This window comes from Gossypium hirsutum, chromosome D10, assembly GCF_007990345.1.
Source record: "Gossypium hirsutum isolate 1008001.06 chromosome D10, Gossypium_hirsutum_v2.1, whole genome shotgun sequence".
Taxonomy (NCBI): Eukaryota; Viridiplantae; Streptophyta; class Magnoliopsida; order Malvales; family Malvaceae; genus Gossypium; species Gossypium hirsutum.
In genome coordinates, this window is record NC_053446.1 from 63,863,395 (window position 1) to 63,879,152 (window position 15,758).

Genomic DNA, 15,758 nt, shown 5'->3' on the forward strand with positions numbered 1-15,758 from the left:
TTCACCAGCATGTCCCAATCGCATATGCCATAACCTGGTAGCCTCTGAATCTGCATCTTTCGTAGAAGCTGTTGATGTTGATCCAATAACTGTACTTCTATTTAAATAGTACAGATTATTCCTTCTTGTGCCTTTCATCACCGTCAATACCCCAGCTACTACCTTTGGTAATCCATCTCTCAAAGTGATTGTGAGCCCTTTAGATTCTAGGACCCCTAATGAGATAAGATTTTTCTTCAAGCTAGGTATGTAGCGAACATCTGTCAAGACTTGAATTGAGCCATCGTGATTCTTCAATTGGATTGTACCTACTCCCATTGTCTTACAAGCGCTATCATTGCCCATAAAAATAACTCCACCTTCTAGTTCTTTAAGACTAGAAAACCAGTCCTTATTAGGACACATATGGTAAGTACATCCCGAATCCAAAATCCACTCATCTGTATGACATGCCATTGCCATGCCAACCAAGCTAAAGTCTGACTCCTCATCATGCTCCGCTAGACATGCATCAGAAATAGCTTTACCCTTTTGTAACTTAGGACAATTCTTTTTCCAATGCCCTTTCTCACGACAAAAAGCACATTCATCTTTGGCTGGTCTCCCTTTGGACTTACTCCTTCTACCAGATTTGTTGCTGTGCGAACGACCTCTTACTGTTAAGACTTCTGTAGTTGTATCTCTGTGATCTTTTTTATCTTTCTTTCGAGTCTCAGATCTATAAAACGCACTACAGACTGCATCAAATGTGATTGTATCCTTCCCATGAAGCAATGTGGTGGTAAGATGATCATATTCATCAGGAAGAGAATTCAACAACAGTAATGCCTTATCTTCATCTTCAAATTTCTCATCCAAATTTAGCAAGTCTGCTAAAATTTTATTGAATGAGTTTACATGGTCATTCATCGATATACCGGGTGCATACGTGAATCGATAAAGTTTCTTTTCATATAAAGCCTATTTTCAAGACTTTTTGTCAGAAACTTTTCTTCCAGTGTATCCCACAACTTCTTCGCTGATGTCTCCCTCATGACAGAGTATTTCTGCTCCTTGGCCAAACATAGGCGAATTGTTTCATATGCCTGTCTATTGATCTTGGCCCATTCCTTGTCATCCATCTTGTCAGGTTTTTCTTCAAGGGCTATATCCAGCTCTTGCTGACATAAGACATCCAGGATCTCACATTGCCACATACCAAAATTATTGGTACCATCAAATTTCTCTACTTCAAATTTCGCATTGGTCACAGTAGTCTTTGTTGATGACGATGTCTTTTCCATTTTTTCTCCTCAATCCCAACTACAGTACGTGAACAGTGCCGTGAACGATCGTATTCCCCAAGTACAAATCTAGCTCTGATGCCAATTGTTGTGCAGAAGCGTGTAAAAGAGTAAAATTATTGTACTAAAAAATCACACTAAGTTCAATTCCCAAGAAAGAGAGGTGGATCACAAGGATCGCTTAAGTACCACGTCTTTCCTAGCAAGAATATCCCTCAATCGTAATTTAATAGCACAATAAATCACTATAATCACACTCACAATTCATGCAGAATAATACAATAAAGAACACAAGAATTTAACGAGGTTCAGCAAATTTTGCCTACGTCCTCGGGCACTACCAAATATATTTCACTCCAAAATACAAGTGCGAATTTACAAAGAGAGAGAGAGAAAACAATGCCTTAAGTAGATAATTGCAAGTTTGAGATACAGAATGAGAGATGGTCATGCTTATTTATAGTTGAGGTTCAGGGATCAACTTGCAAAGTCACTTTACAATTAGCGACCATATATTGCAAATATCTCAGATTTTATTATGCCAATATCTCGGTACCCATATCTTTGACTTTCCAATATTTGATACCCATATCTTTGACTTTCTATTATTTGATACCCATATATTTGATTTTCCATAAATATGGATAATTCCCAATAGTACTCAAATCTTTATTTCGTCCACTAATTTAGTACCTGAATCTAACAGTGTCAATTTTTTGTTCATGTTGCAATATTGGCCATTTACGTGCTGTCACGTGTCATCCTCTTTGGCTGCAAATTTCTTTCATTTTTCTTGAAAAATTATTGTTTTAATTTTTTTCTTTCATTTTTTTAAAATATTATTCCTGTCACCATCATCTTCAACCTCACTTCTATCTCTTTCGTTATTTCTTCTCTTTTTTTTTCCTTTCAACATCTCTTTCATTTTATCTATTCATAAGACATCTTTTGAGGAAAGAAAAGAAAAAATTTCTTCTTCAACAAACAAAAAAATTAAATGCTCAAAAAAGTTTTGTACCTAGAAAACAAAGCCCTAGGAACTAAAAGTAAAGTCACGAGTACATTTTCTTCTCTGTTACTGCTGATGACCGTTGGGGGATTTCGCCATCAGTTTTTCTTTTCTTTTCCTTTGTGTATCCTCCTTTTGATCTTTTCCATTCAGTTTCACCAGATCTGATTCGTGTCCACTGTCAGATTTGTTGAACTGTCGAGTTCGGGTATTGGAGGTGACAAGGATGGAAGGTATTGGAAATGGAATACCAACCGAGGACAGACTCATACTGAGGGGCTTGAAATTTCATGGTTTCCATGGGGTAAAGCCTGAGGAGAAAAAACTGTCAGAATTTTTTGGTAGATGGATCTTCGGAAAGTCGTAAATGTAACAACTTATCCGACACCGTTAGTTACACTGATATTTACTGGTGAGTAACCGAAAAGGTTGACACATGGCAGTGCGTGAAAGATCAACACTGCTAGTAAAAAATTAACGCCGTTAGATTTAGATACTAAACTAGTGGACGGAAAAAAGTTCAAGTATTAATTTGAATAAAAAAATCATTATTATTAATTTGGGAGAAATGAACAAATTCGAATATTAATGTTATATTTAACCTAATTTTAAATTAATTATAATCGTATTTATAAGAATAAAATATCCAAAACTTCAAAAGAATAATAATTTTGAAAAATAAGTATTCAAAACTCAACTATACAACTTTAATTGAATGTGTTTAAATCATATTGGCATAAGTTAGAGCGGTGTTTAATGATAGATTCAATTTGATATCTTCTATTTTTTTTACAAAAATCATTTTTCATGATGATGCTTCAAAAAATAAAAGAAACCTAGAAATTAGAAAATATAATTATGATAATAATTTATTTTCTCTCATCTTTATCTCTTTAGCATGAGCTTATATCACATGTAGTCATCCAAAATTCAAAAAATAAAATGTTTACATTTTAGGAACCAAAATTTGGATCTGATTTCATTTTTATCACTATGGATAGGGTCCAAGCTGACATTCCATAGTTGGGTGAAAACAAATGCCAAACTGGAAATTTTTTAAATTGGGAGAAAATTATAAATTATATTTATTAATTACATGGAAAATTAAAAAAATTAATTGGAATGCCAACTTGGATTTTCATTACTCCTTAAACCCATAGTGATAAAATGAAAACAAATCTTAACTTTGGAGCCTAAAATGCAAACTTTGTATTTGGTGCTTAAAATGAATATTTATGAAAATTGAGTGACTATTTGTATAGTTTACCCTTTTTCTCATGGAGTAAATCCTAAGTACTTCCAATAAAAAATCTATAAAAGCAATTAGGATTTGTTTTTTTCATATTTTTTTCTTTCTAACCATTTAAAGTGTTGATAGTAATTAATATTTAATGAGCTTTTCTTTTCCCTAAACTAAGGTAGTTATAAAATTTTATTCCCAAAATAATTTTATTTCCTAATCTAAGATACTTGTTTACTATGTAATCATCACGTTTTTCACGAAGGAAGCATAAATCGTAATAAGGAACAGATCTCATATGTGCCTAGTTGTCTACAGCAACATATCTCTCCTTGTAAGCATACTCGGTGCTGAAGTCCCATTGACGATCTTGTAACTTCCTGATGATGCATACTAGAGCAATGCTATTATCATCTTCATCACTACTATTAAGCATATGATCAGCTGCTTGCATATTATCAGTTTCGAGTAGTACTATGCGATACCCTCGTTCCAAGCTAATGAGAGCCGACCAAATATGATCAACAACGCTCAGCTTGCAGTGGAGAAGTGACATCCAAACTCATGAAAGGTGTGATTTTAAAAGCAATGATACCGTCTTGATGATTCTGCAAAACTTTTCTTTAATAAGACTTACTGTACTCTCTATGTTAGTGATAGTCACCATCTCACCATCTGGAATATGTCTGCAAGAGAATGGATATCTTGCTATATATTTTCTAATGCATTTAACTTTAACCATAAAAATATACAATTATGTGAATCTTTAAAGATGAGAAGGAGCAAATAGGGATTCTGGTTTAAAAATGCTAAAAATTTGATTTACTCCATTAAATTTATAAAAAATTACAGAAATTACATTTTTACTGCGCTAAAAATAAACACCCTAATCTCGGCCCTTCAAAACAAATGTTCTAGTTTCACAATATCCTGGCCTACAAATTTGGACCTTCTTTGTGAAAAGGGAAAATACTAAGCCTACCGGGTCAGTTTCTGCCAATTTACATATATGAAAAGTAAACAAAGTTGATTAGAAATATTGTGTTGAACCATTCCTAATTAATTGTCAATGGGGGTGTTGGAGTCGAGAGCAACAAACAGCAAGTTCAACAAGAAGCTTGTCGAGCAAGAATCGTGACTTGCAGAGGAAACAAAGCAGAAAAACAAAATAGATTTTGAAGTAAAGCTAAAATAGAGAGCATATGGATGAAAACTTGTTGAATTCATTCAAAACTGAAAAATGGCATAAAGCCAATACATAAACAAGCTTACAACTTGACAAAACAGTAGGTTAACCTAAACACTACCTACTACCACTAACAAACTTAGTAACTTGAGCTAATTAAGTTGTACAAATCAACAAAGTTGATTAATCAGCTCAATCACCATCAGTTTTACATCAAACATATAGCTAACATAGTTGAAATACAACTAAGTTACATTACATTAACTTAAAAATACAAAATAAGAAAAGAAACAGCTTGCTAGCTTGATGAACTAGCAGTTTCTGCATGTAGTGGCCTCGACAGTCTTGGTTGCTGCATGCTGACCATTGCTTCAACACTCCTCCTTGGTTAGCATGTTGCAAACTCTCATCTTAGCTCTCAGGTGTTGAAACTTTGAAACTCTGAGTGCCTTTGTCAAGATATCAGCAATTTGCTCTTCAGAACTGCAATGAACTAGTTTAATAATTTGAGCTTGCTCCATTTCTCGAACTGCATGGAGCTTGATATTGAAGTGCTTGGTCCTTCCATGAAAAACAGGATTCTTTGCAATAGCAACTGCAGATTGGTTATCACACATTATCTCAGTTGCTTCATTTTGTTCATGGTTAATGTCTTTCAAAATTTTTCTAAGCCATATGGCTTGATTGACTGTTGCAGTAGCAGCCACATATTCTGCTTCTGCAGTCGACTGAGCCACTACTCCCTGCTTCTTTGAACTCCAGCAAATCATAGCAGAGCCTATGTTGAATGCATAACCCGTAGTGCTCTTCATATCATCTAAAGAACCTGCCCAATCACTGTCACAGTAGCCAATCAGTTTCAAGTTCTCATCCTTGGTAAACTGCATTCCATATGACAAGGTTCCTTTGATGTATCTTAGAACCCTTTTTGCAGCTCTAAAGTGACATTCATTTGAACAATGCATAAACCTCGAGAGTAGGCTCACAGCATACATTATGTTAGGTCTAGTAGTAGTCAAATACAACAAACATCCAACTAGACTTTGATAGGTTGTTTCACAAACCTTTTCATGCTTACCTAGGCTCGATAGCTTTTCTCCAACAACAATCGGTGTGCTAGTTGCTTTGCAATTCTCTATTGAGAATTTGTTGAGAACCTTCATAGCAAAGGTCTTTTGACTTAGCCAAATTCCAGTTTCAGCTTGAGTTACTTCCATGCCTAAGAAGTAAGACATCAATCTCAAGTCTGACATCTCAAAGTGCTGTTGTATTTTGGCTTTAAAGTTGCTTAGCATCTCTCGATCTCCTCCTATCACCAGTAAGTCATCGACATATATTGAGACAATGAGCTGAGTTTCAACACCAGTTGATTTAACATACAAAGTTGGCTTGCTGAGGCTTCTTTCAAATCCTTGACTTGTCAGATAGCCATCTATTCTGCTATACCAAGCCCTTGGAGCTTGTTTCAAGCCATACAAGGCTTTGTTGAGCTTGTACACAATTTCTTCTTTGCCAGACACCTTGAAACCTTGAGGTTGCTCCACATAAATCTCCTCTTCAAGGTATCCATTTAGAAATGCTAATTTTACATCAAGTTGATATATCATCCACTGCCTTTGTGCTGCTAAGGCAACTAGCAGTCTGATGGTGTCGAGCTTGGCCACTGGTGCAAAGGTCTCCAGATAGTCTGATCCATACCTCTGACTGAAGCCTTTCACAACCAATCTAGCCTTTAGTTTAGGTTACCATCAGCATTGTTTTTGACTCGATAGACCCACATTACACCAATAATTTTCCTGTTTGTTGGTCTTTCAACCAGACTCTAGGTCTGATTCTTTTCAATCATTTTGATTTCTTCAATCATTGCCTGTTTCCAGCCCTCCTGGCTTTCTGCCTCTTCAAAACAATTTGGTTCAGTAATGGCCACTTGTGCTCTTTCATAGACATCAGTTAATGATCGAGTGCCTCTAACTGGAACATCATCTACATCCATTTCAGATGTGTTTTGATCAGTTTCAGGTTGGTCCAATGCCAGGTCTTCAGTAACTGCCTCTGGTTCAGCCTTCTCCCAATTCCAACATCTTTTTTCATTGAACACAACATCTCTGCTTACCAGTATCTTGTTTGTAGCAGGTTCTAGGATTCTGTACCCCTTTTTAACCATGCTATAGCCGATTAGGATCCCTGCTTGTGCCCTTTTATCTAGCTTGCTTCTCTTCTCAGCTGGAACTTGAGTGTAGCACAGACAACCAAATGTTTTGAGATGAGCCAGGGATGGTTTGAACCCAAACCAGGCTTCAAATGGAGTCTTCTGAGCTAGAGCCTTGGTTGGGAGCCTGTTTTGGAGGTAAAGTGTTGTATTAACTGCTTCAGCCCATAAAGTTTTGGGCAAATTCTTCTCAAACAGAAGGCATCTTGCTATATTCATCAAGCTTCTATTTTTCCTTTCACTGACCCCATTCTGTTGGGGTGTATACACATTAGTCAACTGGTGTTTGATGCCTGCTTCTTCACAGTAGGCTTGGAACTGAGCTTAGGTATACTTAGTTCTATTATCTGACCTCAGTGCTCTAAGTTTGCAACCAGACTCAGTTTTTACAGCAGCTTTATACTTCAAAAATATAGATGCAACTTCTGATTTCTGTTTTAGGAAATAAATCCAGCAGTATATTGTATAATCATCAACAAACAGAATAAAGTACTTGTTTCCTTTGAGAGAGTCAGTCTTCATTGGTCCACACACATCAGTGTGCACAAGTTGCAGCTTCTCTAATGCTCTCCATGTTGTACTTGTAGGAAATGGCAATCTTGCCAAATTTCCTTGTTGACATATTTCACAAAGCTCATCATTCTTTACTGAATCGATAAAGTTTTCAGCAAGTCCTTCATTAGCCATTCGAGCTATGGATTTGTAGTTTGCATGTCCAAGCCTCTGGTGCCAGAGTCTAGAGTCAACAGTGGAGGCTATGCAGGCTGAATGCAAGTCATTTGGCCAGTTTACTTCAAAACATTTGTCAGTCATGGTGACTGTTATGAGGTTTGATCCACTTGGATAAAAAATTTGGCATTCTTTCTCCTTGAACACAACTGAGTAACCTTTCTTAAGTAGTTGAGTTATACTGAGAAGGTTTCTATCGATTTCAGGTACCAAGAGTACATTTGAAATGATTTTGGCACCTGTTGGAGTATAGATCAGCACATCTCCTCTTCCTTCAGCATTTATGAACTGACCATTTCCAATTTTCACCTTGGTTTTGCAGGTTCTGTCCAAGGTTTTGAAAATAGTTTCATCTGGTGACATGTGGTTTGTGCAACCACTGTCTAGAAGCCAACCCTTTGAACCCTTCTTCTGATTTGATGCACATGACACAGCAAAAACCTGTTCTTCTTGATCACTGCTTTCTTCAGCCACTCTAGCTTCTGCCTTTTGTTGCTGAAATTGAATCTGCCTTGGTTTGCTTCTATTCTTGCAAACCTTCTCAACATGGCCCCTTTTCTTGCAGTGTTGGCATACTGCATCTGGTCTAAACCAGCATCTATCTTCTGGATGACCAGCCCTTTTACAATGTCTGCAGAGTTGGTCACTGCTCCTAGCAGCATCAGGCTTAGGCCTGTTTTTCCAGAACTTTTTGCCTTTGTGAGCTTTGATGCTCGAGGATTCTTTGGCTTGAAAAACCCTTTCCTGGTGCTCCTCTTGTCTGTTGGCTCTTCTTTGCTCTTGTGCATACAAGGCATTGATTAGCTCAGTTAAGGAGATAGTTGTCAAGTCCCTTGAGTCTTCGAGAGATGAAATTTTAGCTTCATACCTCTCTGGTAGAGTGGACATGACCTTCTCAACTATTCTAGCTTCACTGAATTGCTCTCTAAGGAGCCTTATCCTGTTTACAACAGCCATAATTTGATCTGAATACTGTTTGACTGTTTCTTCCTCTTTCATTTTGAGATTTTCAAAATCCCTTCTCAAGTTGAGTAGCTGTTGTTGCCTTGTTCTCTCAGTCCCCTGAAATTCTTCTTTCAGCTTGTCCCAAGCCTCCTTTGGTGTTTCACAGGCCATGATCCTCATGAAGATCACATCTGTCACACAATTATGCATGCATGACATGGCCTTGTGCCTTTTTGTTCTTTCATCAGTGTATTGCCTTATTTGAGCAACTGTTAGATTAGCTCGAAGAGGTGTTGGCTCAGCATCTGAGTTAACAACTTCCCATAGGTCGAATGCCTGCAGGTAAGTCCTCATCTTAACTGCCAAAATGTTGAAGCCCTCTCCATTGAAAACAGGTGGTAAAGCTGATGAAAACCCTGATGATGCCATGGTTTTGATACTGAACTACAACAGGTCCTCTAAGAATATGGCTCTAGATACCAATTGTTGGTTCCGAGAGCAACAAACAGCAAGTTCAACAAGAAGCTTGTCGAGCAAGAATCGTGACTTGCAGAGGAAACAAAGCAGAAAAACAAAATAGATTTTGAACTAAAGCTAAAATAGAGAGCATATGAATGAAAACTTGTTGAATTCATTCAAAAACTAAAAAATGGCATAAAGCCAATACATAAACAAGCTTACAACTTGACAAAACAGTAGGTTAACCTAAACACTACCTACTACCACTAACAAACTTAGTAACTTGAGGTAATTAAGTTGTACAAATCAATAAAGCTAATTAATCAGCTCAATCACCATCAGTTTTACATCAAACATAAACCTAACATAGTTGAAATACAACTAAGTTATATTACATTAACTTAAAAATACAAAATAAGAAAAGAAACAGCTTGCTAGCTTGATGAACTAGCAGTTTCTGCATGTAGTGGCCTCGACAGTCTTGGTTGCTGCATGCTGACCATTGCTTCAACAGGGAGGCTCCATAGTTGTGATCCTACTGGAACTATGCTACTGCGTTTACTTTGAAGTCTCCCCTTGTCATTTTCCTATAGTTTATTTATTTATTTTTATTTTTTTTATGCCCATATAGTTTCAACATTTTTCTCCCAAAATTTTAATTATTTTAATTGCAATTAATTAAATTAGAGATGATATCATATGTGGTTGAGAATAAAATAATATTTATATGTTTTTAACAATTAATGATGCAACATTATTTTATTGGTACCTAAAAATTATATATTTTAGGATATTCTAATATAACCTTTCTTTTATTAAGTAGGATAATTTTTTTTCTTTTGTACAAATAGAAAATGTATTGACCATAAAAACCAAACCCCAAGTAGACGCATTTAACTAAAGCGGGCCCATATAAATCACAGCCACATGACAGTAGATAGAATGCGATAATATCATCATTCTAAAACTACATATTGCTCTCTGGTTCTTGATTATGAGCCACGCACTCTCAATTACAAATCAATCTTATCAATTAACGATTTGTTTCAAGTTGATGGAGTCATCAAAAAAACATTTTCAACCGTCCAGCTCTTTTTTCCTTATGGTTCTTCCCTCATTCTTCAACTTACAGGGTCTTAACTTGCTGCGTTTAGCAACAGCAAGCCCTCTCGTTAGAGGAAATGACACTGATCAACAAGCTTTAATCCAGTTCAAAGCCAAGATAACTGGTGATCAACTCAACATTATGGAGTCCTGGAATAGCTCCATTCACTTCTGTCAATGGATTGGTGTTACATGCGGTCGCAAGCATCCAAGAGTCACCAAGTTGAAACTTCGAGTCCTCAAACTCTCTGGATCATTGTCACCTTACATTGGAAACTTGAGCTTCCTCAAGGAGTTGGATCTTGCGGGAAATAGTTTCTACAACCAAATTCCTCGAGAAATCGGTGGTTTAAGAAGGCTGGAAGCATTAGACCTGGCCAATAACTCCATCAGTGGTGAAATTCCTTCAAATTTATCTGCTTGTTCTAAGCTTATATTAGTTGATATGTCGAACAACCAGCTAACGGGAGAAATACCTTCTTTGCTGGATCTCTTGTCAAACCTAAAAGTATTAGGTTTTGTCAACAATAGTTTGAGAGGGAGTATCCCACCATCGTTGGGGAACTTGTCATCCTTGGAGAAACTTGGTTTGGAGAATAATGCATTAAGTGGGATTATACCTGAACCTTTTGGACGACTGAGAAATCTTTCAGTTTTCGCCATATCCTCAAATGCGATTTCTGGTATTGTTCCTGTCGCGATGTTCAATCTCTCCAATACTAGAGCCTTTGATATTGGTATAAACAAGATTCAAGGTACTCTTCATTCTGATTTAGAAATCAATATGCCTTATGTTGAGTTCTTTTCTGTAGGGGGAAACCAAATCTCTGGACAAATTCCAATTTCACTATCCAATGCCACATACCTTTATGACCTTGAATTTAATGGAAACAGGTTCAATGGAAATGTGCCTTCATTAGAAAAGCTAGATACACTGTATAACCTTGAACTAGGCAAAAACTATTTGGGACATGGGAGAGAAGGTGACTTGAACTTTCTCTGCAGTTTAGTCAATAATACCAAACTAAGGTTTTTATCTATAGGCAATAATAATTTTGGAGGGGAATTTCCGAAATGCATTAGCAATTTTTCTAGCACCCTTCGGGGTTTATCGATGGGTGACAACAACATTTTGGGAAAAATCCCGGATGGGATTGGAAATCTCATCAATTTGGAGGTGCTTGTGTTTGCAATAAATCAACTATCAGGTCTCATACCCTTCAATATTGGGAGGCTTCAAAAGCTAAAAATTTTTCTCGCTAATATTAATTTTCTCTCTGGGACTATTCCCCACTCTATTGGAAATTTATCAGAGTTAATTCTACTTGATTTAAATTTTAACAATCTTCAGGGAAGCATTCCTTCAGGTCTAGGTAATTGCAAAAATTTGCTTCTAATGGATCTTTCTAGTAACAAGCTTAGTGGACCAATACCCCCTGAAGTACTTGGACTTCCATCCTTGTCCATTGTACTAAATTTATCCTCTAACTATTTGACTGGTGAACTTTCTGTTGTAGTAGAAAAACTAAAAGTTCTAAGTATATTGGATGTTTCTCAAAATAGATTATCTGGTTTGCTTCCAAAAAACCTAGGTAGTTGTGTAAGTCTAGAGAAGTTGTTCTTGGAAGGCAATTTGTTTGAAGGACCCATTCCGTTATCTTTGAGTTCATTGAGAGGTCTTGAGGCATTGGACTTATCTGACAATTATCTTTCTGGTGGGATTCCAGAATTTCTTGTGCGATTTGGGGCATTAAAGTATCTAAACCTCTCTTTCAATGATTTGGAGGGACTAATACCAAGTGAAGGAGTATTTAAGAATACAAGTGCTACATTTGTTGAGGGAAATAGTAAGCTTTGTGGAGGCATCCCTGAGTTACACTTGTCAAGATGTAACTCCAAAAAATCATCAAAAACTTCCCTTAAATTGAAGATCACAATAATGGTTGTGATTTCAGGAGTGACTTCAGTATTCTCTATTTTCCTCATCATTTGGTTTAGAATGAAAAAAGAGCAGAAGCCAATGACAACTCATGTAGAAATTCCTCTTCTACAGTTATCGTACCAAAGCATCCTAAGGACTACTAACGGATTCTCCCCTCAGAATTTGGTTGGTTCGGGAAGCTTCGGATCTGTATACAAGGGAATTCTTGAAGCGAATGGAGCAGTTATTGCAGTAAAGGTGTTTAATCTTCTGAATCATAGAGCTTCCAGGAGTTTCTTGATTGAATGCGAGGCTTTGAAGAACATTCGACATCGTAATCTTGTTAAGGTATTAACAGCCATTTCCGGTATCGATTATAAAGGCAATGATTTTAAAGCCTTGGTTTATGAGTTCATGGAAAATGGAAGCTTGGAGGATTGGCTACATCCATCTGTTGGCATGAATAAACCAGAGACGATGAGAAACCTAAACTTCATTCAAAGACTTAACGTAGCTATAGATGTTGCTCATGCACTCGAATATCTGCACCATCGTTGTGAGACGCCAATCATTCATTGCGACCTCAAGCCAAGCAATGTTTTACTCGATGGCGAAATGGTTGGTCATATAAGTGACTTCGGCTTAGCGAAAATCCTTTCTGGAGATAAGCCTAACCATTCTACTAATGAATCAAGCTCCCTTGGATTAAGAGGAACTATCGGCTATGCTCCACCTGGTATGTTCACTTTTTCATTTCTTTCATTATTTAAATGAAAAATAAAATTATCTAAAAGCAGACTTGTTGTATATTTAGAGGTTTTCCACTGCAATTATTTATACATATATTTTGTGATGAATTAATTATAGAATATGGCATGGGAAGCGAGTTGTCAACAAATGGCGATGTGTATAGCTATGGCATCCTCTTGTTAGAGATGTTAACAGGAAAAAATCCAACAAATGAAAGGTTCAAAGAAGGTTTAAGTCTTCATAACTTTGTCAAAGCAACTTTGCCAGATCGAGTGGTTGAGATTATAGATCCGATTCTTCTTGAAGAAAGTGTCAGAGGAGGAACATCCGCGAACATCACTCTTTATGAAAACAACTTGGGAAATGACATACATCTTCAGTGCTTGAATTCAATACTCGAAATAGGACTCGCTTGTTCTACCGGATCACCGAGTGAGAGGATGGACATGAGTAATGTTATTACCAAGCTTTGTTTAATCAGAGAGAAGCTTCTTCATCCAACTCGGTTACGTGGCGGTATTTGAACTTTGTATGCTACTCATTCAACAGGTAATAGTGTCTTCTATCTTAGTGAAATACTCATTTGTTTCATCACTTAAGCTTTGATAAAGTGGAAAGAAAATTGAAATGATGAAAAATATAATTTTTCTTTTTGTAAGTGTGATTGGTTTAAAACATTAAAAAAAATGCATAATTTTAAATTAATAAACACATCTCTCTCATTATTGCAGTTTTGAAAGATTGATTTCTATGTATTAAGATGAAAAATGGTCATCTCTCTTATTTTGTTTCCTCTCATTTTCCTTCCCTACCAATTACACTTAAAACATATTTTTTTTCACTTTTTCACTCCGTCCTCTCATCCCTCTACTTTTCCATTTAACCAATCTCACCCTTAAACAAATGTCTACTGTTCTGATGATATGATGTGCTTAAATAAATCCAGTTGCAGGTATCTAAGGTGTTGTATGGATGAACTTCAAAGTGGCTTAAGTCCGACAAAGTGCTTGATGTTCTCCAAGAAAATAGAATAAATATAGAGGTTTTTTTTTCTGTTTTCTACCAATAATTTTCTGTGTAATTTGTATAATACTTGGATTTTGTCTTTGCATCTTAACTCATAAGCTAGTAGATTGTGAAGAAGTCAGACTATAAATAACAATGTTGTGCCTTGACTTTGCATCTTATTGTATCAGTCATGGTATTGAACTTGTTAGTCATTGTTAGATACTATACTAATTCATTGAAACAAAAAAAAAATTGAGATAGAACAAATTGAGAGAGATGAATTTACTAGGAAAATTGCTTTGGTATTTTTATCTGCTTGAATTAATACACTGTTGATGCTTATATACTTGTACATGAGTAACTGCTCCTAACCAACTATATACCAGACTAATTAACTGAACGATAACAGATTAACAGTCTCAATCTCTATACTCTATCATTCACCCAGCTTCTCAATAGGTAAGACCCAAAGTAAACTTCGAAACCGAGCAAAAGTAGAGACAGACAATGGTTTAGTGAGAATATTTGTGACCTGGTCATAGGCTGGCACCTCATCGACAACAAGTAAACCACTAGCCACCTTCTCGTGAACAAAAAATAAGTCAAGTTTGACATGTTTGAATTTGGAGTGTAAGACCGGATTAGCTGCAATAGCAATTGCGCTGGAATTGTCAAACCAAATAGTAGGAGGATTAGTAGAACTAATATGTAATTCTATTAGCAGAGAAGTTAACCAAGCAATATCACTGGTAGCTGCAGCTAAGCTCCGATATTCAGCCTCTACCATGGATTGAGAAACAACTTGTTGTTTCTTGGAGCACCATGAGACAGGTGTATGACCAAAGTAGACACAATAGCCTATCGTAGAATGGCAGTCATCAAAATTTAGACCCCAGTTGGCATCAACATAACCAACTAAAGACAGCCTATCGGATCGATGAAAAACTAGCCTATGATTAATAGTGCCATGTAAATACCTCAAGATACGTTTTAATGCTGCCAGATGGATTGTAGTAGGGGCATGCATGAACTGACACACACGATTTACTGTATACGCAATATCCAGCCGAGTTAAGACCACATATTGAAGAGCACCAGCAAGACTTCTGTATTCAGTAGGATCAGCAAGACGATCACCCTAGTCCTTAGACAAAGTAGATGAACTAACCATCAGCATATGAACACTATTTCCATTAGTCAGAGAAAACCTGTCAAACAGATCCCAAATGTACTTGCGCTGGCATAAGCAGAGACTTACAGTAGATGACCGACTGACTTCAACACCTAAAAAATAATAGAGCTTGCCCATATCCTTTAGAGAAAATTCATTATGTAGCTACTGAACAAAACAGTTTATTTCGTCAGTCAAACTTCCAATAATAATAATAATATCATCCACATAGACCAAAACATAGACGATGGTCTTGGTGGTAACTTTAACAAAGAAGGAAGCATCAGATTTTGATAAGACAAAACCAGTAGAAACAAGAAACTATTTCAATTTGTCAAACTAGGCATGGGGAGCTTGCCGTAATCCGTACAATGCCTTTGTCAAACGACATACCAAATGCTCACCATTTGGTCCATATTGAACATAGCCAGCTAGAGGTTGCTGCATAAACACTTCATCAGTGTAATCTCCATTTAAAAAGGCATGTTGACATCGACTGGACGGAGTTGCCACCCATTTGAAACAGCAACAGATAATATAGTCCGGATAGTAGCAGGTTTGACCACCGGACTAAAGGTTTCCTTGAAGTCACATCCAGGTACTTGTGAACATCCCTTTGCTACCAACCGTGCCTTTCGTAGATCAGTCGACCCATTAGGGTTCTTCTTGATTTTGAAAAGCCATTCGCACCCAATTACTTTTCGACCAGGAGGTAGAGAAACAAGTTCCCAAGTAGAACTGCTA

The 15,758-nt window shown here is 36.7% G+C and overlaps 1 protein-coding gene across 1 annotated transcript; it reads left to right on the forward strand.

Annotated features, from left to right (window-relative positions):
• The first annotated feature begins 10,162 nt into the window (after positions 1 to 10,162).
• Positions 10,163 to 13,359, forward strand: LOC107939510 (probable LRR receptor-like serine/threonine-protein kinase At3g47570). The gene is made up of 2 exons (XM_041102035.1): positions 10,163 to 12,821; positions 12,953 to 13,359. The coding sequence occupies exons 1-2, from the start codon at positions 10,163 to 10,165 to the stop codon at positions 13,357 to 13,359; spliced, it is 3,066 nt and encodes a 1,021-aa protein (XP_040957969.1).
• Positions 13,360 to 15,758: the final 2,399 nt, after the last annotated feature.

Bases quoted from the DNA above. Each gene is read 5' to 3' on its own strand.
- LOC107939510 (XM_041102035.1), top strand. From the start codon at position 10,163: ATGGTTCTTCCCTCATTCTTCAACTTACAGGGTCTTAACTTGCTGCGT. The intron at 12,822-12,952 runs GTATGTTCACTT...AATTAATTATAG, and splicing joins TATCGGCTATGCTCCACCTG to AATATGGCATGGGAAGCGAG.